This window comes from Labrus bergylta, chromosome 12 (genome assembly GCF_963930695.1).
Source record: "Labrus bergylta chromosome 12, fLabBer1.1, whole genome shotgun sequence".
NCBI lineage: Eukaryota > Metazoa > Chordata > Actinopteri > Labriformes > Labridae > Labrus > Labrus bergylta.
Window position 1 is genome coordinate 12,215,270 of NC_089206.1, and position 25,313 is coordinate 12,240,582.

Here is a 25,313-nt window from a genome sequence, read left to right on the forward strand (position 1 = left end):
AAATTGTTAAGTAAACATGACAGATGTTGCTTGTTAAGTTTACTTAAAGTGATGTAGTCTGTAGTTATTGGGAAAAGGTGTTTCAGTTAATGTGGAAAAACTGCTGATTAAAAATGAATCAGCAAAGCAAAGGATATCTCCCTGTTTTGAAAATATTATAAAGTAAATAATTCATAAAAAAAACAATTAAGCTACAGATCAATCAAAATCATTAAAAATGACAGACCTTTGTCATATGCACTGAGGAAAGGATTGGACATAGAGCCTGCAGGTAAATGTTTTAATGCTTCACTGAACTGCATACAGGCCCTGTTTACAGAAACCTTTGTAAACTGGAGTATCATTGTCAACCTCCTGCACTGAGTAAATGAGGCTGCTGAAGTTTCCTTGAATAAAACACTGCAGCCCCTCAGGCCCCAGAGTTGGTGCTCTGCCAATGACCTTGACCTTTGACCTTTTTTTTTGTGCAGGATGAAAAACCAAAACATAAGCATTTACCATCCATGTGAAGTTGCCACAGGTACTAATGAAAACAAAGCTATCTCAAATGTTCTGCCCAGGAATGTCTCAAATCATCAAAGTGTTTTAAAATGTGCAGTCAGCGAAGATTGCCTTTTTTTTTTTTCTTTTTTTTTTAATGAATAATGATCTGAGTAGCTAAAACTTGAAGCCAAAAAAAGTCGACACCAGGCAAGACGCAGATGCTACTTTATAAAAAAAACCCAAAAAAAAAACACCTTTGCTCACTTCTTTTGAGATCACACATTTTGACGGGGGCATCGTCCTTTAAAATCTCATGAAAACGTTTTTTTTTATTATTTTTTTTTTATATAGTATGGGCATGTAAATGATCTTATTTAGCGCATTGAGCAGTGGTGGCATTACGTAAGGCAGATGTGTGGTGAAAAAAAAAAAAAAAAAAAGGGGAAACAGAAGCGCCAGTGTAGCGGAAGTGGTACTGCCCTGAACGATACGCTGAGCGAGACGGAGGACGGAGGCTGAATCGTCCATAGAGAGAGAAGATAAAAAAAAAAAAAAAGGAGGATTAAAAGCCGCCACTATTGTGAGTATAACGACCCCATGTTGACGAAGAGTGCACTATAATGTTATAAATTCATGACTGGCTCCGTGTTTGAATGGCTGTTTCATCGTGTCTGCTTGTATACCGTAACGCTAACCCCACCAAGATAGCGGAATTTGTGAAAGGCTACCACCGTTAGCTCGCTGATTAGCATTAGCTGCGAGCTAACGGGAGTCCATCACACTTTTGTTCTGACAGGCTCGTCAGCCCGGGCGGGCCGTCGTGCCCCACAGCTGATTTAAAAACGAACCAAAAGCCCAAATTGCCCCAACATGGGAGTGCAATATTTAATTTAGTAATGGGTTTTAATGAAGCCACACGGTTGCTCGCCAACACCTTTTTTTAAAGTGTGTGTTTTAAACGGAAAGTCAGTCGTTCCTGTTCGCTGGCCTTCTCTTGCTTAGCTTACGGACATTCCCCGTTTAGGTGGTGGTGACGGTAATACTGGACAACGACAGCTTAGCTCACTGCCCCCGTTCACTTTGTGTTGTTTATACGACAGCTTAATAACATCAAATACGTAAAAAAAAATTAAATAAAAAGGGAAGCGAGTTGCCACGTTTGATCGCAGTCGAACCAATGATGCATCATTGTCAGATATCTTAACACATACTGAGCTAACGTAAATAGCCCCGCTAGCGTTTTTGTAGCAACATCAGAGGAGGAGGAGGAGGTGATTACAGCCTGACCCGGGAGGGCTGCTGCTTTCTGTTTGCGGTAAATTTGCAGGTGGAACTTGTGTGTGTGTTCAGTTTTACGTCGTGGTGCGTTTTAAGGCTGTTGACAACGTGGATTAAATAATACGCGGACTTAAATCATTTAAGGACGACTGGTTAGCCATGTCGGCTAGGTAGCAGCTAACCTTAGCTAATGATGAGTATGGTTGACCCACTTGCCAAGGGGCCCACTTGGCAAGTGCATTTCCTCGCTTTGTATTGAATCCAAGGGTTTCCTTACTTGAATGATTTGGATCGTGGGACTTCAAATATAACATTATTGTCAGGTGATAGGGCAGGTTGTGGTTAAACATTGTTCCTTCTTTTTGATGAACTATTCTTGATTTTATTCTGTATTTGTTGTTTTTCTTCTCCTCCAGACTAGAAAATGGACAAGAACGACCTGGTACAGAAGGCCAAGCTCGCTGAGCAGGCTGAGCGCTACGATGACATGGCCACAGCCATGAAGCAAGTGACAGAGCAAGGTTCGGAGCTGTCAAATGAGGAGCGCAACCTTCTCTCCGTTGCCTACAAGAATGTTGTGGGAGCACGTCGCTCATCCTGGCGCGTCATCTCCAGCATCGAGCAGAAGACTGAGGGCAATGACAAAAAACAGCAGATGGCACGTGAATACCGGGAGAAGATTGAATCTGAGCTGCAGGATATCTGCAAGGATGTGCTTGTAAGGACTTTAAATTTCTTTTTTGAGGTTTTTAAAACAGTCCCAATTCAAACACTTGTTACTTACATAAGCCTGATAATCTAACTTCAAAACTTGTGTTTTTGTTTTCAGGGGCTGCTGGACAACTTTCTCATTACCAATGCATCTGCTGCTGAAAGCAAGGTTTTCTATCTGAAAATGAAAGGCGACTATTATAGATACCTGTCTGAGGTTGCATCTGGGGATGCTAAGAAGGGTAAGTGGGGACATTTTAAAGCTCTGCATATCATTTTTGTCTACTTTTGGTTGTATGTTTGTTGGGGAGGGAGTGCATTTTATAGTTTCTACTACTAGCTGATTTTAAGCAAAATGGAAACATTGTAGCCACTTTATCCACACTAAAACTCAACTGTGTTCTGTGCCTGCTGCTCAATATCTAATAGGCAACTCTCTGCAAACACATTCAACTTTTCAGGCATACACTAATAATTCAGTGTCATTCTCATCATTGCTTGTTTTGTTACGATTCGGACGTGATCAATGACATGTTTGTTTTGTATATCTTTTTGAACCAAAGACACAGTGGACAATTCCCAGCAGGCGTACCAGCAAGCTTTTGACATTAGCAAGGGAGAGATGCAGCCAACACACCCAATCCGGCTTGGCCTGGCCCTCAACTTCTCAGTCTTCTACTATGAAATTCTCAACAACCCAGACAAGGCATGCACCCTGGCAAAGACGGTATGGACTGACCTCTAATTTCACCTTTTTTTCAGGATTTGTAAACGATAAATGTCTAAATTAGCCACATTTGTATACACATTATCACACTTGTATACCTTTCTCATATTTTCATATTTGTAAATCAGTTGAACTTTTTTATTTCAGGCATTTGATGAAGCCATCGCCGAACTTGACACTTTGAACGAGGATTCTTACAAAGACAGTACCCTGATCATGCAACTACTAAGGGACAACCTCACTGTGAGTCTCCAGCCCCGTGATGATTGACCCCGATGATTTTCATGATGTACTAATTCACATCAAATATACTGATTTTTTTTTCTCTTTCTCTCTCTCTTTCCAGCTGTGGACATCAGAAAACCAGGCAGATGAGGCAGAGACTGGAGACGGGGAAAACTAATGGAATTGCACTGTTAATCCACCTACACTCTTATCTTAAACACAGACAGCTTATATACATCCCCCTCCACTCCATCAGCTCCTCCCACTTCTGTATGACAAGCAGCCTGAATTGCTCCTGACCAACTAGTTTACCCCTCTCAGTTCACTGTGAGGTGACAGGGTGATTTTTCAGTTAGCAGATTCAGTCACTTTGTTGAAACATGTTGTATTAATTAGTGAGTCCATGTTGCTGTTGTTTTTTTTGTGTCTGTTTTGTGTGCATGTGTGTACGCCTGTTTGTAGTGAGTGAGCAAGAGTGAAAGATTGTGTGTATGGTCTGAGGGGGGCTTTTGTGAATTATAATCGTCCTTCCAAATCCCTTTGTCCCAGCTAGTTGTGCATTTTTCATCCCATTTTTTTTTTTTTGTTACTTTCTTATTTGTGATTCCTCATGATATTTACAGGTTTTATTGTATGGTAATTATACTGGCAGTTGATTTCCACCAAACACTGTGATGGTAGGCGTTCCATTTGCATTTGCTTCACAACCCCTAAAACATTTTTTTTTTTGGTTAGAATTTCAGACATGCGTACAATCCTGTATTCCACTAACTGCAATTCTGCTGTGTTCATACAGAAAGGAGGCAGGCTGTATTGTGACACTGACATCTTGGTGTAATGCTCCTTGATCATGTTCACAAACTTCACAATTTTGAACTTTTAAGGGACCCCTCAAATTGTCATATTAGACTTGTCCAGGCATCAGACATTCCACATTGTTAAGCTCTTCAAAGGCAGTGCATTCTTTTCTTTTTCTTTTGAACTAAGTTTGGATTGTCATTGTAGTTTTACTCACTGTTCAGGTGCTGCTTGATCTCAGTACAATGGAAAATGTATGTGCGTAAATGTGGTTCCATGTATTTTTTGCAAGATTGACTATCATCTGTATGTAAAACCTAAAATAACCTTTTATTGATGTTAATTGAAAATGTCTTACCACACTGTATCAACCCTGCTTGCAAAAATATTCCTCTAAAGCGGTTGTTTTCTCCAAAAAAAAAGAAAAAAAAAATCTGTGCCTGGCTTTCTCTTGCAGCCTCTGTTTTCATTCAGGGGCCAGATCTGCTTGTTGTTGTTTAAAAATTTAGAAGAAAACGAGTTAGACCAGACAAACTTAAAATTTGCTAAATCTCAATTTTTACCCAGGTGCATTTGTGCTGTTAAACATAGCTGGTGTGAAGAATCGCCTCAATAATCAAGTATGTTCTGATGGTGCAATTTGGAGATTTGGAAAAGAAGCTCAGTGTCACAATACCATGTATCACCACTACATTCCACATATTGTAGTTGAAGACACCATTCCACATTATAGCTGACAGTCTGTTTACTCTGACAATGCTCCAATGAATTGAAATCATTTCTGTTTAAAAAAAAAAAAAAAAAAAATCATGTCAGTTTATTATGCTTGATGAAAATGCAGTTAGTGAATGTGGAACGAAGCCTGTCTGTATATCAGGTATCTACTTGCTTTGTTTTTACTGACAAGTCTTATGGCTAAAATTTGCTTCTGTAACAGTCTATTACCCAGTGCACACACGTGGTTGTGAAAACTTTAGAATAGCTCTTAAAAAGCAATGACTGAAAATGGAGATAAAACAATGGTTGGTGTAATTCTAGCTTTGTGTTTATGTATCTTAAAACCATTCTAGTTTCACTATACATGTAAGAAATAGGAAAGTGTCAAAGACCATTCAGTGAAATAAAGTTTCGTTTAAGATAACAGGCTAATAACGTCTTCATTTTGTTCAATTGAACTATGTCTATGGGTGTGCTTAAATGCTAGGAAAGTAGTTAACACATGGAGATTAATCGCTTTGATATGGTGACACGTTGTGTGTCGACGTAGTTTACCACTAGAGGGCGAAATAAAATAGATTTTAGCCTTAATCCGCGAGAACTATATTTCATCGCGGTGTGTTACAGTAGTTAGATCACAACCCTTTAGTTTCGGTCTGATAACGCTGCGCGGAGGACAGATGCAGGTGTTCTACGGTCTTAATTAAACGAAAACAACTTCCCGCCCATGTGAAATTAAACGGCGCTCACGACCTGCTACATTGAAAAATCACACATCAGAATTTCAACTCATAGACAAATTAAGCTTAAAGCTGTAAGTAGAGCATTGTTTTTGCGATTCCCGTGTTTGTCAAAGCTTTTGCTGCTTCGTCGGCATCACTACACTAGCGAAGTGTCTCATCAAGGGCATGGACATATTTAGCTAGCTGTAGCCACTTTTTCCAAGCTAATGTTTTTTGGTAAAAAGCCAATTAATATATATTTTTTAAACTTTAATTTAAAGCTTTAAATGTTGGAATTCATTTTACTGTGAACCTAGCTTGATTGAAAGCTAACTTAAGAAGCATTAGTTCATGTTAATTTATTTGACCTATGACCCTATGAATCTCTTTAGCCATGTTTGAAACCTCCTCTTGTCTCATTATTATTTTTGCTAGGAAAAAAAAAATACTAACCAACAATGGCACATCATAAATAAATACAGACTTTAAAGGCTGTTTCAGAGACTTGATGTAAAGTACATGTTTCCTTATGTAGAAATCACTAATATCACTGTGGTCTTGGAAACATAAAATTAAATTTAATCTACAAAAACAGAATAAGATGATGTTCAGAAAGGTAGTTCAAGAGCTGCTATAAAAGGTTTACACTGAATGTAACTTAGGGTATGAAGTATATTTACCACTCATAAAAGATTCAGTCATGATGAAAGATACATGTTTGTTTCTTAATACCATGAACAAACAAGCTTTATGATTTAAGTACTATTTAAAACACAACTATTCTTCTTTCTTGAACTAGCTATTACCCAAGATGAACAGCACTGGACAATCCTATCCCCTGGCCTCTTTGTATGTCGGGGATCTGCATCCAGATGTAACGGAGGCCATGCTGTACCAGAAATTCTCTCCCGCTGGACCCATCATGTCAATCCGTGTGTGCCGTGACATCATCACCCGCAGATCTCTGGGATATGCCTACATTAACTTCCAGCAACCAGCAGATGGTACAGTACCCATTGTGCACAAATCCATTACATATTCTGCAGGGCGTTCATTGCTTTGCAGAAGCTGTAAGATATGCTGTAATACACTGGAATAGCCACTGTGTAACATCAGTCACCCAGGCACTCGTACAAAAACTTCTAACATATGATGTTAAAGACTAAATTCTCTGAAATAAATATAAACAAAAACCTTGAAAAGGCTGGATGTTGTCATGATCCAGAGATGATTGTGTAAATGGATTAACTGATATAAAACACTGAAAATCAATCTTTGTTTAATGCTCACTCATAACAAATCTTTTCAAGACCCTTCACAGAACGAGCAGTTGTGGATCAAACCTTTCTTTTTATTTATTGATTCACAATATGCATCCTTCACAGAGATGATACAATGTCTTGTTGTGATGATATTACATGATATATATTATTCATAATATATGTTATATTATAAATAAATGTTTTTCCTAGCTGAGTGCGCCCTCGATACAATGAACTACGATGTCATTAAGGGCCGGCCTATCCGGATAATGTGGTCTCAGCGTGACCCGGGACTCAGGAAGTCCGGTGTGGGGAACATCTTTATCAAGAACATGGACGAGTCCATTGACAACAAGGCGCTGTACGACACCTTTTCAGCTTTTGGAAATATCCTGTCCTGCAAGGTAAGGGGCCGTGTCATCTGTTGTCTACGCATGGTTATTGAAACGCCTGGTCTCAAACAGCAATATACATATATTTTGTTTTTACAATTTTAGGGATAGTATGGTATCAAAAATGTATCTGGTTTGAAAATACAATTGGAGGGTAAAATTTGAATAGAAATCCAATGTTGTTCATTTAATAACATGAACAACAATAATACCGTTTTTTTAACGTTTGAATATATCCTGATGTGCCAAATTCTTATAAAATATGATGAAAAAACACACTGAGGATATGTGCAATGAACTGTTTTACATTTATAAAACAAACAGTTGTACAACAAGAATATTCAGTCTGAACAATCAGATTTGTGGAGCAATAACATGATGATTATCTCGTATTGACATAATAGTAGCCAGGGTTTTTCCTGCATAGAGTATTCTTTGGCGCCCCCCAAAGAGGTTTTACCCTGCGCCAAAGAAAAATCATGAGCGCCAAAAGAAAAAAAAAAGACGATTCAAATTGCAAATCAAATCCTCTCTGAATGTATGTTAAAAATATCAATACATCAAACGACTGTTGAACAAGCAGAACATAAACTTTTAATACGATGTCTCTGACTTCTAGCAGTCATCTCCCCTCTCATCCATTTACGCATGCGGCTCACGCTGGATAGCCAGCTGATTGACTGTTCGTTTCGGACGCTCTGCTGACACCCACGAGCCTAAATGTGAGTTGATTATAATTTCAAAGAGCAATGCACTTCATGGCGGTAAATATTTATCCCAACAGTCATGTTAAAACTATACTAAACCGCGTATGACGTAGCTGCGGCTACTTGTCCCTGCTCCTCTGCTGTCTGCAGACGGGTCATCGTGGGGCCACGCCGAGACACACCAACATACATGGCTGCAAACGCACACACACACCGGAACGCCAACCACCGCGTGCACCTGTTTACATGTAGTGCAACTGTGCAACGGAACACGTTTGATCCGCCATCCGTATGGACCGGGAACGCACGTTCAACTTTTCTCTGTTCATTTCCACCGTGTCTGCTTTTATCAACAATCAATAACTTAACGATCGTAACGTCAGCCAGCTGTAGTCTGTGAACTTCTCCACACATAATACCTTAGTAACTCAAATAAATGTACTTAAACAAATGTGTATGTAAAACAAAAACACAATTTAAAGGAAAAGAGCAGACATCATGGGTAGAGGGTGAAATGCACTTGCAGAATGTGACCTTCCCTCGCCTAATCTCATTACACCCCTCTCCCTCAAAATCCCACTCCTCCCCTGTGTCACTCTTGCAATAAAAAAAAATTCTTTACCAGATTTAATTGGTGTTTCAGTAACTTAAGCATAATGATAATATTATTTATAAAATGGTCAGAAATAACAGGAAATGCACAGATTTCTGTCAAATACGGTAATACAGACTTGTAGACTATGCTGTTATACGCGGGTCGAACGTTTACTACAGCGCGTATAGTCGCCCCCCCAAAGGCCCATTCTGAGCCAGGAAAAACCCTGGTAGCTAACTTCAGTGAGGCCTTTATCACCCACATTGACTCAAGAATCTATATCTACAACTCAAATACAAGGAGATATTTTATGGAACAAAGCTCTTAGTGTTTTTTTTAATTTTTTTATAGGTGGTTTGTGATGAGAAAGGATCCAAAGGCTATGGCTTTGTTCACTTTGAGACTCACGAGGCTGCAAACCGGGCCATTGACACAATGAATGGGATGCTGCTGAATGATAGGAAAGTGTGAGTAAAGTAAATACTTAGAAACGTTGAGATGGTAAGATTATACCAACAAGTTGAGGAGAAGAGTTAGTGCAGAATTTATGAATGTTAACAATATAAACTATGAATGAATACTGTTGACTCTTCAAGAAGCCACAGACTTTGTGCAGATGACTATTTCATGTGTTGTTGTTTTTTTCACTCAGTCGAAAGACAGGTTTTCATTTGGAATCTGGCATTGTCAACGCAAAGGCCTGTTTCCTGGGGAAAAAATGTCATTTGTCCCTGATTAGGTCAGTGAGTAGGTAGGATCTGTGTCTAGGTTTGTTGTGTTCTGTGTTTTAATTTAAGACAAAACAGACAAATCCGATCATAAGAAAGCTGTCATGTCAATAGAGTGCAGGTTGTTTGAGAGAAAAAAAGGATCTGTTCAAAGTTCTGTCATACGTTATACTGTATGTCACTGCCATGTCTTTAAGTTCTGTTGTAGGGCTGGGCCATAAGGAGTAAAAACAAAATCAAAATTTCTTTAAAAAAAGTAAATATTACTTTTTTTCTATGCTTAAAAAACAAAGGACACATGACATATCCCATGTGGTCGTGTTGAACCTGTTTCACAAATGCAACAAAACATGAATCACTCTCTTATGATTCTCCCCCTGTGCATGTATATATGCACAGGGGGAACTTAGGTTTAAGTCTATGGCTACGTAACTTTTTATAGCGCTAACATATTTCTCCATTAGGGGTTAGACAAAATATGGACATAGGAAATATCATTGTCCTGACATGTGTTATAGAATTATCTAGTCACTGATGCCTAATATCAATGTTTAAAATCTAGAAACGACCACTCTAAACAGATTTCTAATTAACCTCTCCTCGTAACAACTTCATAACTCCTCATGGTGGCGCCCCAATGAAGGTAATGTGAATGGACAACAATTGGCAAAGGAAGTTGAAAGCGGGATAAAAGAAGATGAAGCAGACAGCGGGATAATGTCGGGCAGCAGTAAAAAGAAGTAAAAGGGTGAATCATAATAATCGAGGACCCTAACATCAAATAACAATATTTAGAGGTATTGTATATTCTACAGTTACTTGGATATTGTGGTTTCTTTCAAACAATTCCAACACGTCAGTTCTTGCAGAATTACTGTATGGTGATAGTTATCGTGGGCCTCTTATTTCCAGATTGAATATTGACACAAAACAGGAAGTGAAATGAATTGATTGAATCAACTTGTCGCCCAGCTCTATATTCCTTTTGTTGCTGTTGTGTTCTTTATGTCCCTCCTCATGTATTGTCTTGTTTTGTTTAATGCTGTGTGCTGAAGCCTAAGACAGAAGACACATTTCCACATTGCAGACCATCAAGATTTTAACTTACTTTGTCATTGTTGTTGCCTTGGTGATGGGTTGGATGTTGTCTGTAGTTTTGTTGGCCACTTCAAATCCCGCAAGGAAAGAGAGGTGGAGTTTGGCACCAAAGCTATGAAGTTCACCAACGTCTACATCAAAAACTTTGGTGAAGACTACTCTGATGAGAAACTCAAGGAAGTCTTCTCTTCATTTGGTAAGAGATTTTGAATTTATCGATTCTTCCCAGTGCTCAATAAAGTTGTGTTGAAATGCTTGCTTGTACTGTTTCTCTCAGGGAGGACTCTCAGTGTGCGTGTGATGAGGGACGAGAGGGGACGCTCACGAGGATTTGGCTTTGTTAACTATGCTAACCACGAGGATGCTCAGAAGGTAGACTGTGTGCCATGTCTGTGTGCCCTGGATACCAGCCAGCAGAGGCAGTTCATTGAGTTGATATAAAGGGTGGAGCTGAAATGCTGCTCTTTCTTTTACTGTCATGTTAGCTTTACTTCACTGGCAAAAAAACAAAAAACAAAGTGCAAATTATTCCAACACTATTCACGGACAACCATGAGATCCTGGATTATTGTTTACAGATCAGAAGTTACATCAAGACTTGGGAGTCTCAAACTAAACGCTCAGATGCACAGTGGATTTACAAAGACAAGGGAAGCTTCCCACTGGAGTTTTTGTTCTGGATATATTTTTGTTTGCTTTGTATCTCTGGTTTGAGCTCCTCCAACATTTTAGTGAATAATTCGGGGACATTTGACTCTCCTGCTACTTGTTGTTCAGCCTAAAAAATCCTATGGAAAAAAGGCATCAAAATGTTGTGTACTTTAAATCCATAAAAACCCTAAAGCTTCAACGAATGAACTCAATACCGTTTAAAGATGGTGTGTATGATTTTTCTCCTGAAGATTCTCTTTCAGGCATGTGGATACAAAACAAAACTGTAAGCCTGTGGACAAGAGTTTTGTTCCTTTAGGTCCATGTGCAGGATGTAAAACAAAACCACTAATGAACCCTATCACACCTCTGCTAAGGGTTTATGGAGTTGCTGGTTAGTTTGCATCCATCTGAAGTGCATCTTTCACCCTGCAGCTCTGCCTTTCTGCTTTGTATTCATATCTCTGCCCTTCCCCCTCACAAAAAGACAGACCTGCAGCTCTGTGCTCTTTGTGGCTTCAAACATGAAACTGTCGGGCAATAGTCACTGTCAATCTGGAATAGAGTGACAGGTTTAAGCAATAGGGAGTAATAGTCATTTCCTAGTTAGTCAAACAGAAAGTGAAATTCAGGCTAACAGATGAGTCTGAAGGTCGGACAACAGTTGAAATTGAGAACAATTTATTTCAATTGTCATTTGGGTAAACAAACAAGCCTCTGGTCCATGCAGGTTAACATCCACATGCCTGTTCTGGATGTGGTTACGCATTGCTCTGGGTGATATGGGAGTGGCAGTTTAACCTGACGCAGCCTACACACATTTGTATCTCAAGTTACTGACCAAAATACTACCAGGTGAAATGCTACTATGAGATGCTATCCATGCACTGTGCTTGTTTGTATCTGGATAGTAGAGTGGGGAGAGCAGGCCCTGTTACTAGAGCTGCTGCCAGTTTACGGGTTCAAATCCATCTAGTGGCAGGTGTCTGCGTTGCAGTTTGAGTTTAGCATTTGACCAGCATTGAGCTTCAGCATATGAAAATATTGAGAATTTGTTTAAGGACTGCCGAGGGTGATAACAACTAACCTGCACATCCCTATTTAAAAATGCTGTTCACCAATGCATTGCCATCAGTTGTAAGTGTGAATGCATCCTGGCCTTAAGAGAGCTTGTGACTACAAAAGGGCCACACATTTTTAGATTATGTGAGGATAGAAAAGTTGTCTTTATACAGTTCTGCGTCTCTCTTCTGTAACATGGCACTTCTCCTCTTGTTTCCCCAGGCAGTTGATGAAATGAATGGAAAGGAGATCAATGGGAAAACCATCTTCGCTGGTCGGGCTCAGAAGCGACTGGAGCGCCAGGGAGAGCTCAAGCGCAAGTTTGACCAGATCAAACAGGACCGCATCCAGCGCTATCAGGTGCTTTAATTTGTATGGCAGCAGTGTTTCCCCTACCATTATGTTAGGGGGGCGGCCCGAGATGGGGAAAGTAAAACCTATTACTAGTTTCTCTTTGTGATTCCAGGGGGTGAATCTGTATGTGAAGAACTTAGACGATGGCATAGATGATGAGAGACTCAGGAAGGAGTTTGCTCCGTATGGTACCATCACCAGTGCCAAGGTGTGTAATGATTTTAGATGGCTGTTATCTTTACTAAAATGTACAACTGTCCTGTTTAAATGCCCGTTCTTGAGTCAAGTACCTCCTACTATGAACACGATTGTCTTTGTTTCCTGAAGGTCATGACTGATGGCTCACTGAGCAAAGGCTTTGGCTTCGTGTGCTTCTCCTCACCTGAGGAAGCGACTAAAGCAGTCACTGAAATGAATGGGAGGATCGTTGCCACCAAGCCGCTGTATGTGGCTCTTGCTCAGAGGAGGGAGGAGCGTAAAGCCATCCTGACCAATAAATACATGCAGAGACTTGCTTCCTTGAGGACCATGACCAGTCCCATAATAGACTCATATCATCAGGGCGGATACTACATGACTGTACCACAGGTATCACAGAAATTCTTCATCTAAGGCTTCAAAAGCTGCTGTATGAAATGTTATATAAATCATAAATAAATCCCTCTGAATGGGGCTGTAGATGTATTTCACATCATTTTTAAATGACACATGTTGTGCAATGTGATATTACAAGTGTAATGTCTTTTGAATTTCCTCTCAATATTCGCATTGTTGTTCCATAAACCTATATTTTAACTTCCAGCCTCCAGCTCGCTCCTTCTACAACCACAATGCCGTCAGCAACATGAGACCGGTACCTCGATGGACAGGACAACCACCCAGAGTGCAGGGTGAATGGCTCACTTGTTTTATCTGCACCTATGTAAATATGCATTGTGTGTCAATGTTGTCTCCTCCGTTTTAAGGACCCTACCCAGCCCAGTATGCTGGTACCTCTGTTCCCCGTCGTGGATCCAACCCAATCGCCACAGTCAGACAGGCTTCCACTCAGGCTCCCCGCATCATCAGCTCGTCACAGAAGACAAGTAAGTACAAGCACAACAACGACAACATGATGAGCTCAATCCTTCAAACATGGGACCTGATCCATGCAGTGTCTTTATTCAGATAACATCGGGACTCAGACTGTGGGAGGGCGTACTGATGTGCCTGGTGTGACCAGAAGTGGCCAGTACAAGTACTCGTCTGCTGTAAGAAACGTCACGCAGGTTGTTACTATACCTGCGCCCATGACCAGGCTACAGGTACTGCAGTCTGATGCTGAAACCCATCAAGGGTCTGTTGTTGAGTTTTCTTGGTAACAAAGCTTTGTTCAAATTAATTAATTTAATAACAGGACAGTTCTTCTCTTTGCTAATGCTGGCTAACTACCTCTCTTAGTGTTCATCCTCCTAGCTTTCAGATCATTTTAATAACATGGTGTCTGGGGAAGGATTTAATTTCATAACTTGATACCAGGGTCAACAATGCAACTCAGTCTTTTTGGATGTCATTAGTTATTTGTATATGTGCTCCTGCTTTCTGCAGACAGCATCATTTTTTTCAGGTTAAACTAAACATTTACATTAACTTTAGAAATAGTTTTATAGGCTCAGGGAGAGTTCAACAAGAATCAAACGATTGCAATCTGATTTCAGTTACAGCTGTTTTAAAACTGGTTCTTCTGTATAGTTGCTCTTTGATGAGATGCTTTAAAGTGGCATGGGATTATTTAGTTGCAGTAGGACTGACTGGCTGTGCTCTATTTAGCTCTGTTAGTGTGCATGGCCTGCATCCTTTGCATCCTTGCAAGCATGCATACCAACAAACATGGATAAAAAAAACACCACACAGTACCTTTTTGAATTTTTATATAAAGTGTAATAATATATGCTGAGGCTGACTTTTTTTTTTACTTAAATATTTAATAAAGAATCAAAGTTATTAGTGGTTATGCTAGCAAACCTGAAAAATGAAGCATATATTCAAATGAACAAAACAAAAAAACTTACTTTGATGAGCTGAAAAGAAACTGCTTTAAGCAGTATTATGTTTCAGTAAATATTGCTTGGTAGCTCGTTGTTGAAAGGTTTGTAATATTGCAGGAAAATAAGTCCTTTAAAATATAACTGTTTGAACTTTTCTCCACAACATCTTCAGGTCATTTCTGCTCCTGTGATTGAGCAGCAGGTTCACATTCAAGGCCAAGAGCCGCTCACCGCCTCACTGCTGGCTGCAGCTCAACCCATGGATCAGAAACAGCTTCTTGGTGCGGGCATTGCTTGATTTTGTTTCCCCTCCGTCTATTTCCTCCAATGAAGATTCATGCTTCTTGTTTGTTTAGCTGTTCACCCTCTCTCTTTGTGCTGTGATAATGCAGGAGAGAGACTGTACCCTCTGATCCATTCCCTTCACCCAAACCTGGCTGGAAAAATCACTGGGATGCTGCTGGAGATAGACAACTCTGAGCTGCTTCACATGCTGGAGTCGCCCGAGTCCCTGCACGCTAAGGCATAAATATGTTTATCTTCTCTTATCTTCCGTTTCTGGCCACTATTGGCCTAAAAACAAATGTTATAGTTTTTTGTTTTTTTTTATCTTCACCTCAAAATATCTGAGTAAGTCTTGTCTGAATCAACTTAAAGTAAACCAGGTATTTTTAAAATGTGTGTGTGCATATATATATATTTCTTTTTTACTGGCCTCTTGCTCACCCTCCACTATTCACTAACTGATGAAGAACAATCTCCTTCCACACTTCAGTTTTTATCTTAAAACTGCTGCAGAGTTGAGTGTTAAATGCTGTGATTTGTCTTTCAAATATAAAACTAAAAACTTGCAGGAACATTTTAGATAGGCTCTCCTGATCTACACTTGGATCAGAGCTAGGCCAGTTTTTTCCTCTGTGTGGTGCTATAAGACTGTTCTTTTCCTCTCTCATTGGTCAGGTGGATGAGGCGATCGCTGTCTTGCAGGCCCACCAGGTGAAGGATTGTTCTCCTAAGAAGTAAAGGTTCTTTCAAGTAAGCATTGACTTTTGTAGAGCCTCACTGTTTATTATCGGTGCTGGTAAAAGAAGTTAAAGCTCAGGCCTCAGTTGTTAAATATGTCCTTGTGTGATCGTCACTATTTGACATGTTCATGAAGAGTCCTGCATAGCTGTTTTTTACAGAAAGTGTGCTTATTTGAAAGCATTGAATGTTTTCACTTAAATTTTAATCATGTCATTTTTCCTCAGATGTCAGCAACTTTTTGGAGGAAGATTTAAAAAAAAAAAAAAGAAAAATCGAAAAAATCATTTCTATGTGGATTAAATTGACAGAAAGAGATTTGTAAAGTTAAAGCTATTTTGTTCTAATACCTTTTGTTAGAAGATAAAAGTTTACAGTATATGCATCAAACTGTCTTGGTCATTTGTTAAGCACACAAGTTCAACAACTTAAGGTTGAAAATGTTTCATATTACCGTATTTTCCGCACTATAAGGCGCACTTAAAAGCCTTTAATTTTCTCAAAAAACGACAGTGCGCCTTATAATCCGGAGCGCCTTATATATGGATCAATTGGTTAATTGGTTGATCCATACTGGTTGTACACGGCGCTCAGCGACACTGACTCGGATAATGACGAGAGGGAGCCGGGCATGTTGGATGCCGTACTCGCCCAACTGTTCAATTCGGACACTGAAGAAGAATTCGAGGGATTCGTGGACAGGGAATGAACTGAAAAAGTGAGCTTTACGTGTTATACGTAACTGAACAATGTTGAGTTATGCACTAACGTTTGAATTAGCGGTATCAGACTGTGTTTCTTTTACGTGTTTACAACTGAACAAGGCTGGGAGATATTGTGAATATGCACATTAACGTTTGAACAACGTTGAGTTATTGTGAATGCACTACGTATAAAACTACGTTTTGAGAGTTAAGAGAAACGTCAAAGAAATAATTTATTATTTGGGGAAATCGTCTTATGTACTTTTGTAGTTTTATACGTATTTATATTTATATATTCACAATATCTCCCAGCCTTGTTCAGTTGTAAACACGTTCTATTCTATGCGCCCTATAGTGTGGAAAATACGGTAATACACAAATCTCACTGTATTGGTTGTGGAGGACATCTATCGCATATCCTTTGCCTTTCTGTAGTTCAGAGGTTTTAAGTCACATTTGTGGGCAGTGTCCCCCCACAGAAACAACCTGATTTATGATGGCTGCATCTCTCACCACCAGCCCTTTCCAGCTACATTATTCACAAGGGCCATCAATTACTGAACTTTGTGAATTAAATCAGTTTGAATGTATTGACAGTAGGTACTGCAATTCAAGTTTACACTGAGTATGTTCAAGAGATCTTTCCTGAAATGAGTGATGGCAAGAGAAGTGTGGTTCAATTCTGACATTGGTATCATGTGCACTAAACCTGGTGTGAGAAACAACACTAAAATGTCAAATCTGCCAAAGTTTATTGGGAGCCTTCATACAAAAAATGAAATTATGGCTGTAAAAAGTTACAAAGGATTATTCATGACATTGATATACTTTTGGCATTTAAGGCCTATCAACCCAACATGTTTCTGTATTCCTTTGCAATTTATTTTAAATCTAAAACAGTTGATTTGAAACAAGCAGATAAGACAGTAATATTTAAAAACTTCGACCAATAGATACCTGCAGATTACTTCTCAGTGGTAGTTTTACAACACAAACCCACAAAATTCTGAAATGCAGCTGAAAAGAAAATGCCTATTTTCAAAGGTGAACACATTAACGTGAGGCAACTTTTATTACACACAGCCAACTAATTTCAATGCGCCGGTTTCAATGACATTTTCATGAATGCAAACAAATGTATATACACAGACTTTCATTAGCTTGTATCAGATCATCGACGTGCTGGCATTAGAAGCTGCTTCGCTGTTACTGAATCAGGGAAAAGGTTGTGGTAGGTTGGTAAAGGAACATAGGCAGCTGTAATCATTTTTCCTGGAAAGAAAAAGAAGAAAAATTATACACAAGTTCTGGTTCATTTGATGCATTTCAGAGATTAAAAAACAGAGTTAACAAACCTGCAAACCAGCGTCCATGAAGTGCATTAACAGTTGCCATTGCTGCTGGTATTGAGGGACACTTCACGTACACATTACCCTTTGAAAAACACAGAACAGACAATATCACAAAATTGAACTCCATGCCCTATCACAGTTTTTACCTACATGTACACCCCCACCAGGCCAAGTTAAGTGACTCTTTGACTGTACTTACTTGAGCAGAGTTTTTATCAACATAAATGTGAACAATTCCTCCATGTTTGTTGCACTCCTCAATGACATCGTCCTGGATCTCGATGGCCCAGGTGGGATCATTTTCCCTGAAAAACATGGAAGCATTATCAAGTCAAACTATGTCTATTAAACAGTTAAAGCCAAAATGAGGTCTTCCAACTAAAAATGACCAGCTTGTAAAATATAAGGCTAAAAGGTACTTACGATTGTGGGTTGAACAGGTTGGATAGCTGTAGGCAGTGTGTGGCCAGCGGCTGTGATGGGAGGTTCAAGGCTTGGCTTGGAGCTGGAGCTGGAACAGCTGAAACAAACAAAATAATAATGGAAAATGTGTCGTTGAATTTCCACCAAGTACTCAGAATCAAGAATACTTGATTAATCCCAGGGAGAAATTCTGTTGTTACCGTTGCTCTTCACACAATACAGCAGTATGAAATAAAATAACCAATAAGTACAGAGGACTACTATACTACAATATGTACAAGATGAATGTACAAGATGAACTGTGATAACCAGATATTGCGGTGTATCAACCAACCCCCATGACATGTTTTGAACTCTCCCTACACGTACCTGGTGGAGCAGTGATGTTTCCAAAGGGTATAGAGCCGGTCATCTGCAGGGCCTGCTGAGCAGCAGGAGGAATCTTCAGACCAGTTCCTGTGAATGGATGGGAATGAGACCTTTGAGTGCAGGTTAATTTAAAATGATCAAACCATTACAGTTGTTCATGACACTAACAGAAGATATTAAGAAAACAGACCACAGCTGAATGAGAATTGGTCTCCTTTCTGTAAATCATCATCAAGTTTTGTTCTATTGATTGACTAGGCCTGTCACTTTCAATTCAACAACTACAGCTCAAATATAAAATTAAGTGACAGCCATATGATTGACTGGTCATTTAAAAAAAAAAAAAACATGTTTAGTGAAAGGGTAGGGCTGACTAGCAGAAACGTTTCGTTGAGTAGAACACTTTTTTTTTTTAGAATATCTACAATAATGTTCCTGTGCGAAAACGACAGAGCATACTTTCTTGGGCCTTTCTTCTAAAAACGTAGAAACGGGTGCAGTTATAACGAACCTTCTGCTAGTCGAGCCATGAGCTGCAGACGCCCAGTTGTGCCAAGGTCGATGCCGGTCCTCTCCAGCTCATCGTTGTCCAGGAAAGAGCTAGCTGTCGATGAGTCGGAGCGCTCTGTAACATGGCCCACTTTCATTGGACGTCCCGCCAGCTCAAAGCCATTCAGTTGCTCCAAAGCCTTTTTTGCACACTCTGCATCTGCAAACTTAAAAAAAAAAAAACAGGAGTAAGAATCCCACTACCTGCTACGACAAAAGCAGAATGTGTGATATATGAACACTTAAGGTACCGATATGAAGCCATATCCTTTGGACCGTCCTGTCTCGCTGTCCATCATCAGCTGGATTCCCTCAATCTTAAAGACAAATGAAATGTAAGCAATGGTCCTACAAAAAATGGAAGAGATGTATAATTTATATTGGAACTCATTCCTGACCTTTCCAAAAGGTTCAAAGATCCCTCGAAGCATTTCTTCAGTTATGTTGAAATGCAGCGAGCCCACATACAGGCGCATTGGACCTGAGCTGCCCTTCTGTAGATTATTTGCAGCTGCTGCTGCTCTGTTTTTCTCTGCCTGTAATCACATTTGAAAGGGAATGTAGTTATTTTAATTCGGCATACTTGTTTAGAAATATTGAATGTGACCCAGCCCAATGTGACCTGCTTTATCCCAGGGGCTTATTGTTTACATTTTACACAGTGCTCTTCACACCCAGCACTGTTTGTTGGATAATTCCAAACATTTCATCTTAGATTTCATGAACTGAAGACTTGGCCGCTCAGTGTTTGGGTCACTGACAGTCCTCTGTCCCATGCAGACAGCATGGCAGCGGTCTATTTTTATGTTCGGTCACATCGGGTAGAAATAGTCCAGTAGAAGTTATACTTAGATGAAGTTACCATGACCTGAGAGGCCTGGACGATGATGGGCACTCCTAAAAGCCTCTGTCCAGTCAATCCAATTGCCAGTGGTACAGATGAAGCCTCCACAAACTCTATGTATGCAATGCCCTTGGACCTCCTGGAGTTTCTGTCCGAGATCATCCTGACATCTCTTACCTACAAAGAAAAACAGAACATTTTAGAGATCATTTCCATACTCAGACCTGCAACATTTGACGTGATTATAACATGGAAACCAACTGACTTTTCCAACAGCTGAGAAGAAGTCTTCCAAGTCTCGAGCTCGGATTCTGGCAGCGAGCTGCATACAGAAAACTGTGCGGGCATCCCTCTCCTCTGGTGTTAGATTGTCAATGGGTTGTCTTAGAAAAAAAAGAAAATAAAAAAAAACATTATAGAAGGCACCTGGGTTCAGTAAGTGAAGCTTGTAAATAATGTGTGAAATTATTTATTCCATACAAATCAGAAGACGATAAAAAAGACAAAGCCAAAAATGTAGTGCCATAAACAGTGATCTCACCTGATGGGACTCTTTTCTTTTTTGAAAGGGGGGCTTCGACTTTTGGTTCGTTTCCGGCTAAAGTAAAAAAAGAAGCAGGATGTGATGTCTACTGAAGCAAAAAAAACTACTACTGGGTCTCCCACGAACAGAAGTACTATGAACAATAAACAAGATTAATGATGGCTGACTTCCACTTTGTAGCTTCTGATTTGAGACCCCAACTGCACACTGGTTCACTGCCATGCTTTCTAGGGACACTTCAATAAACCTTACATTTTTTAAGCTGGCACAGTAAAATGTAATGAAGACTGGGCTGCATTTCTAATATCTTGCCCTTCTCCTCTATGTAAATAATGACTTCAAATTTAGATACAACTCTTAATATAATAGAGTCTAGTACAACGACATCTCCGACTATGAACTCCTTATAAAAAGTACAGTCACATTCTGCCTATATAGACAATGTGAGCCAAGTAGAAATAGATGTTGTAGCAGGGCTGCATTTGACTCCAAGAAACTAACAGTGAAACTGAATGTACATGCCATCAATGTTAAAGGGGTCACTTACATGGGGCTCTTGCGTGCTCTGTACCGTCCGGAACGTTCCTTGCTTCGGGAGCCACTGCGATGTCGCTCTCTGCTGCGGCTTCGTTTTCTTTCTCGGCTCTTGCTCCTCTTCTTATTTTTCTTTTTGTCTCTGCTCTTGCTTCTTTTCTTCCTAGAGCCTGGGCTACGGCTCTTGCTCCGGCTCCTCCTTTTCCTAAAACAAATGAATACACTTAGTTTTGCAACGTGAAAAACGGTGTTAGATTAAACGTTTGACTGTGTAGTTCAAAAGATATGAAGCTGATATAAATATTTAAAAACTTACTTCTTGCTGGAGTCTTCATGTCCGTTTGCATGAGAGGACTTGATCTCATCCTAAGCAAGGTTCATAGAAGAACATCATGAGGACGTAGATGAGACATTTCAAGTCGTCAAGGTAAAGGGGGTGGGGTGGGACAAGAGAAAATGCAGAATATATTCAATTAATAATACTTTAAAATTCCTACTGTCATGTCTGGACAGTGTCCGTCCACCACCCCAATAGCTTCCCATCCCCCTCCTGTTTTTTACTGCATAGTACTTAGAGCTAAAAAAAGCAAAGTTAAGGGGGGGGTATCCAACATTAGCAGAGTGCAGGGGACTTTTCAAGTAGTCAGATCATCTCCACCATTTCCCTCCTAATAGGCCGTACCCATGCCACTATTTCTCTAATCATGTGACCACGCACGGCCCACGACCACTAAAAGAGATCCTGTGTGGTTGATGTCAGTCCAGTGATCTTCACCCATTTTCGTTCTTGGACTGTAAGAGCTCGATGCCACCTCTGTCACACATCTTGCCCTGAAGCAAACAGGGATTCACACTTCTTAGTAATATTGACGCCCATGAAAATAAATGAATAAAAGTTAGATAAATCAATTAATTCAGCTATGTGTTACACTTCTATTATCTTGAGTTTTCTAATATAACAGGTAATATCTCCAGTCTTTTGACTTTAAGGAAGTACTGACTACTGAAAGTTACTTATAAAACAATGCTAGATAGAAAAAAAGTATCTCTTTGACAGTCAATTAAGTAATATATCAATATCTGTGGTATTCTGAAGCATGCAAAAATCAAGATGCTTATTCACATTACAACTGGCTAATGCAAAGAGGCAGTATTCATGTTTACACAGAAAATAAAAATATAATGCATCTGTATTTAGCATTCAAATCATGACATGGAAATTGTGTTAATATAACAAAGCTTTGCAGCTGAATAGTTTGGAATTCAAACCAAATGTTGGAATGTCAAAATTAAAAGTTTGGTCCAAAAACACTTCATTATCAATCAGGATTCATTTGGATAAATAATGTTTCTAGGTACATTTACTTCTGATAATGGCAGTTTGACAGTATGAAAAATTTCTTTCAAAGACACAGTGAAATTATTATCCCCTTTTCTTCAGATCTTCCAGTTTTAATCTCGATTGGGACTACACTTTGAGATTCAGGATTGGTGGGCCAATTGTAAATCTGAATACTGCCTCCTTTGCTGAATAGATAAGGATGGGCTTATCAACCACTGGCATTCACCTTTTTTTTTTTTTTTGTAACCGAATACGAATTGGATGTTCTAGGTTGAATCTCTTTTTAGTCCTAAGGTGAACCACAGTACATCAGTATGTGCACAATAACTACCTTCCTTTTTTTCACAGTTCACAGTGGAATCAAAGATGAATTCATGGGAGTAGAGGTGAGATATCATTAGGGAAGTCTATAAAGAGAGATAGATGTGGATTTATTTATAATTCTGTATTGCGTTTTAAATACTCAATAACACCACACAACATTCAAGAAAACTTTGACACAGATATAAAGGACTCAAAGAGTAAATCATAACAGTGAAACAGGCCTCATGTCTCTAATCTTGAACCCACCTTTCTGTATGGTGCCTCCAGCATGGCCTCAACGTCAAAATCATCAGCCATGATTACCCTGTGGGGGGGAAAAACAGGGACAGTGAATATTGTTTACATGCACATGTACACAATAACATTAAAGTAAAGGAAACTGCTGCATCTTCTTGGAAATAAAAATTAATTAAACCCTTGTGTACAGCTCATACTATTGATACTGTGTTTCACACAAACCTCAAATGTAAGAGTGTTAGGACATGATCTTAAATGTTAACAAAACATTAAACATCAGTGAGTAAGAGCTTACAAAAATCGAGTAATTACATCTTAAATCTAGTCAAATGGGAACGAAAACGTAGCTACACGGAGTGTGTACAAGAGTTTCCCCCCCAAACTTCCGCAAGATGTCCGAATATATCAACCACAAACTCAATAAGTTACATTTAAATAAAAGATTCCGGGCTTATTGAACCACTAATAACGACAAAGATTCAACAACGCTGAGAGGCCGACGTTTTTATTTTTGTTTGATGATCAACATCATGGACTTTGTGTGTGATCAAACACGCGTTGCAGTAAACACGATGCTAACGCTAAACTAGCCACATCGAGAAGGTCTGCCGTCTTTTCATGACCCCTGTTTTTAATAGTTTTACCACTGCGCCAGGTGATACTACGACATACGTGAATGCACATAAACCATTAGAAATGCGCATAAGCGAACCACGTCGGGACTAACTACTTTAAATTGTTTGCAGCAGGCCAAGTGTCACGGTTGGAAAACAAGCGCTAAGTTAACCGTAGAGCCAACATGGCGTTTCCGCGGCAGCAAGCTAGCTTTTTTTTTTTTTTTTTAGCAAACATCGACGTTACCGTTTTTTAAATCGATGAAATGATGTACCGACGTCAAGAAATCACGGAAAATGTGCAAGTGTAGAGATGCGTTTCGACGCTTCCTTCTAGGCAGATCACAGAAAGCTAGGATGTTATCAAAATTGTCGATGTTATTTAACCTTTTCCTCTGTTAGCAAGTGTCTGTAGCAGGATTTGGCCTGGTATCAAAATGCTCGCCTTCCTTCTTCTTCGTTGTCTTCCGGTACATTGAGGTTTTTTTTTTAGGTTTTTTTACGGCAGCGGCAACATGTGTGTTCTCCTTACTGCCACCTACTGGCGCTTATGAGCATTTCAACGCTCTTTTTCTGAAACTCTCTCTTTTTTTTTTTTTTTTACCACACTTACAGTCTATGGTGAACTGAATCTAAAAGTGTCCTCTAAAACTTTAAGCCACAGTTGTTATTATTATTATTATTATTATTATTATTATTATTAGAACACCACTCTTAACTGTTAAATTGTATGGTTTACAGGAGTCACAGTCTATCATCAATATACATTTTAGTTTAAAAAGAAACAACAAAAACGGAGGCTAGGCTATATAATATCGCTCAGAGATTTTTAAATGAAATGTTTCGAAGCTTAAAAACACATTTTATAGCATCACATACACACATCCCAATCTTTCTTTGTGTGTCCTTTATAGTTCAAGAAATTGGGTGCCCATCTGTTTCATGTGTAATAGCCAGCCTGTTACATTATTTTATTGTTTATTATTTGATTTTTAAATATTTTTTTAAAATATTGTTCATAATTTTTTTTGGTTCTGGCAGATAACTTCCATTCTTTGTTAGTTCAGAGTAAATGCCCCCTGCCCCCCACTGCCCAACAGACCTGTAGTTTTGCTTAATATGTAAATTATGTAACCTGAAACTTGTCAACCCTAATGCGCATGTGTGTTAACTGTGTTACCATGAATCAGGAGGTTGGATCTCAAATAAATTATCCTTATCAATTTTAAGGTAGAAATTTGAAGCTTTGTTTGTTTATGTTTATTCTCCCTCTTCACAGTTTGAGTTTGTAACATATAAACATTAAAATGTGAAGATGAAAACTGTTCCAGATCTACTTAACACTGATGGATATCATTACTTCAGTTCATACTCAACCAAAATACCAATTGATCTATTACAATAATTCATAATTTCTTATTTTGTTCTATTTGTTTTATAAATATTTTTTTTCCCTCTCCCCTCCTTTGCTCATCTACCAGTATTATATCTCTAAATCCCAGACCTGTCCTATCATCCATACATAACTGTAACCCTTACTGTTCGTATTGTAGGCTACATTGTTTGTCTATTGTCTCTATGTCCTCCTCTCACTTTTACCTTGTAATGTTTATTTTAACAATAATTAAACAAATTGAAATAAAATGTGCACACTCTGTAAAGTTACTCTGAGCTGCTTTTAAATTGTACCTCCATCTATCCCAATCAGATTAATAGTAAATGAATCAGCGTTGTGGCTGATGTTCTCTGTGTCTCGAAGTTCAGCTTGGTGAGCTTCAAAACCAGGTTGTTTTCAGCTTGGCTCTGTGGTCCCCACCTTTGCTTTTACTTTTATCTATAGAGTCTGCAAAGAAAAAAATAAGTCATCCTTGGCAGCAGAACTAGAAATGTGTGCCTTTTTTTGTATAGTATCGTCCA

At 39.2% G+C, this 25,313-nt stretch overlaps 3 protein-coding genes across 9 annotated transcripts; 2 read left to right on the forward strand and 1 right to left on the reverse strand.

Annotated features, from left to right (window-relative positions):
- Positions 1–906: 906 nt before the first annotated feature.
- LOC109980929 (14-3-3 protein beta/alpha-1) lies at positions 907–5,363 on the forward strand. Its single transcript, XM_020629504.2, has 6 exons — positions 907–1,063; positions 2,178–2,479; positions 2,591–2,714; positions 3,036–3,199; positions 3,347–3,442; positions 3,546–5,363. Exons 2-6 carry the CDS (start codon positions 2,186–2,188, stop codon positions 3,600–3,602), a joined length of 735 nt encoding a protein of 244 aa, XP_020485160.1. The 5' UTR covers positions 907–1,063; positions 2,178–2,185; the 3' UTR covers positions 3,603–5,363.
- Positions 5,364–5,433: 70 nt separating this feature from the next.
- Positions 5,434–15,950, forward strand: pabpc1l (poly(A) binding protein, cytoplasmic 1-like). 2 transcript variants are annotated; one of them, XM_020629501.3, is made up of 17 exons: positions 5,434–5,753; positions 6,461–6,665; positions 7,134–7,327; positions 8,969–9,084; positions 9,270–9,356; positions 10,500–10,639; positions 10,721–10,815; positions 12,379–12,516; positions 12,623–12,718; positions 12,838–13,098; positions 13,313–13,400; positions 13,476–13,595; positions 13,678–13,814; positions 14,710–14,818; positions 14,930–15,060; positions 15,498–15,572; positions 15,788–15,950. In XM_020629501.3, exons 2-16 carry the CDS (start codon positions 6,473–6,475, stop codon positions 15,558–15,560), a joined length of 1,968 nt encoding a protein of 655 aa, XP_020485157.1. In that variant the 5' UTR covers positions 5,434–5,753; positions 6,461–6,472; the 3' UTR covers positions 15,561–15,572; positions 15,788–15,950. The 2 variants fall into 2 exon arrangements, with proteins under 2 accessions (XP_020485157.1, XP_020485158.1); XM_020629502.3 differs by lacking the exon at positions 9,270–9,356 and having other exon boundaries at positions 5,494–5,753.
- A 1,049-nt stretch (positions 15,951–16,999) lies between these two features.
- On the reverse strand, positions 17,000–23,896 carry rbm39b (RNA binding motif protein 39b). 6 transcript variants are annotated; one of them, XM_065961239.1, is made up of 15 exons: positions 23,784–23,896; positions 22,792–22,849; positions 21,196–21,245; positions 20,893–21,084; positions 20,343–20,399; positions 20,067–20,184; positions 19,826–19,978; positions 19,356–19,493; positions 19,209–19,274; positions 18,920–19,124; positions 18,409–18,495; positions 18,040–18,136; positions 17,816–17,921; positions 17,620–17,698; positions 17,000–17,536 (listed from the first exon to the last, which is right to left on the reverse strand). In XM_065961239.1, the coding sequence occupies exons 2-15, from the start codon at positions 22,840–22,842 to the stop codon at positions 17,436–17,438; spliced, it is 1,500 nt and encodes a 499-aa protein (XP_065817311.1). In that variant the 5' UTR covers positions 22,843–22,849; positions 23,784–23,896; the 3' UTR covers positions 17,000–17,435. The 6 variants fall into 6 exon arrangements, with proteins under 6 accessions (XP_065817311.1, XP_065817309.1, XP_065817310.1 ...); XM_065961237.1 differs by having other exon boundaries at positions 19,820–19,978; positions 23,784–23,893; XM_065961238.1 differs by lacking the exon at positions 23,784–23,896 and adding an exon at positions 23,644–23,783 and having other exon boundaries at positions 19,820–19,978.
- Positions 23,897–25,313: the final 1,417 nt, after the last annotated feature.

Coding starts and splice junctions, on each gene's coding strand:
- pabpc1l (XM_020629501.3), top strand. CDS start 6,473: ATGAACAGCACTGGACAATCCTATCCCCTGGCCTCTTTGTATGTCGGG. Junction 10,816..12,378: donor ACCACGAGGATGCTCAGAAG/GTAGACTGTGTG, acceptor TTGTTTCCCCAG/GCAGTTGATGAAATGAATGG. Junction 13,401..13,475: donor ACAACCACCCAGAGTGCAGG/GTGAATGGCTCA, acceptor CTCCGTTTTAAG/GACCCTACCCAGCCCAGTAT.
- LOC109980929 (XM_020629504.2), top strand. CDS start 2,186: ATGGACAAGAACGACCTGGTACAGAAGGCCAAGCTCGCTGAGCAGGCT. Junction 2,480..2,590: donor ATATCTGCAAGGATGTGCTT/GTAAGGACTTTA, acceptor TTTTGTTTTCAG/GGGCTGCTGGACAACTTTCT. Junction 3,200..3,346: donor CATGCACCCTGGCAAAGACG/GTATGGACTGAC, acceptor TTTTTATTTCAG/GCATTTGATGAAGCCATCGC.
- rbm39b (XM_065961237.1), bottom strand. CDS start 22,842: ATGGCTGATGATTTTGACGTTGAGGCCATGCTGGAGGCACCATACAGA. Junction 20,185..20,342: donor AAAGAAAAGAGTCCCATCAG/GTGAGATCACTG, acceptor TTTTTTTCTAAG/ACAACCCATTGACAATCTAA. Junction 18,137..18,408: donor AAACATCACTGCTCCACCAG/GTACGTGTAGGG, acceptor TGTTTGTTTCAG/CTGTTCCAGCTCCAGCTCCA.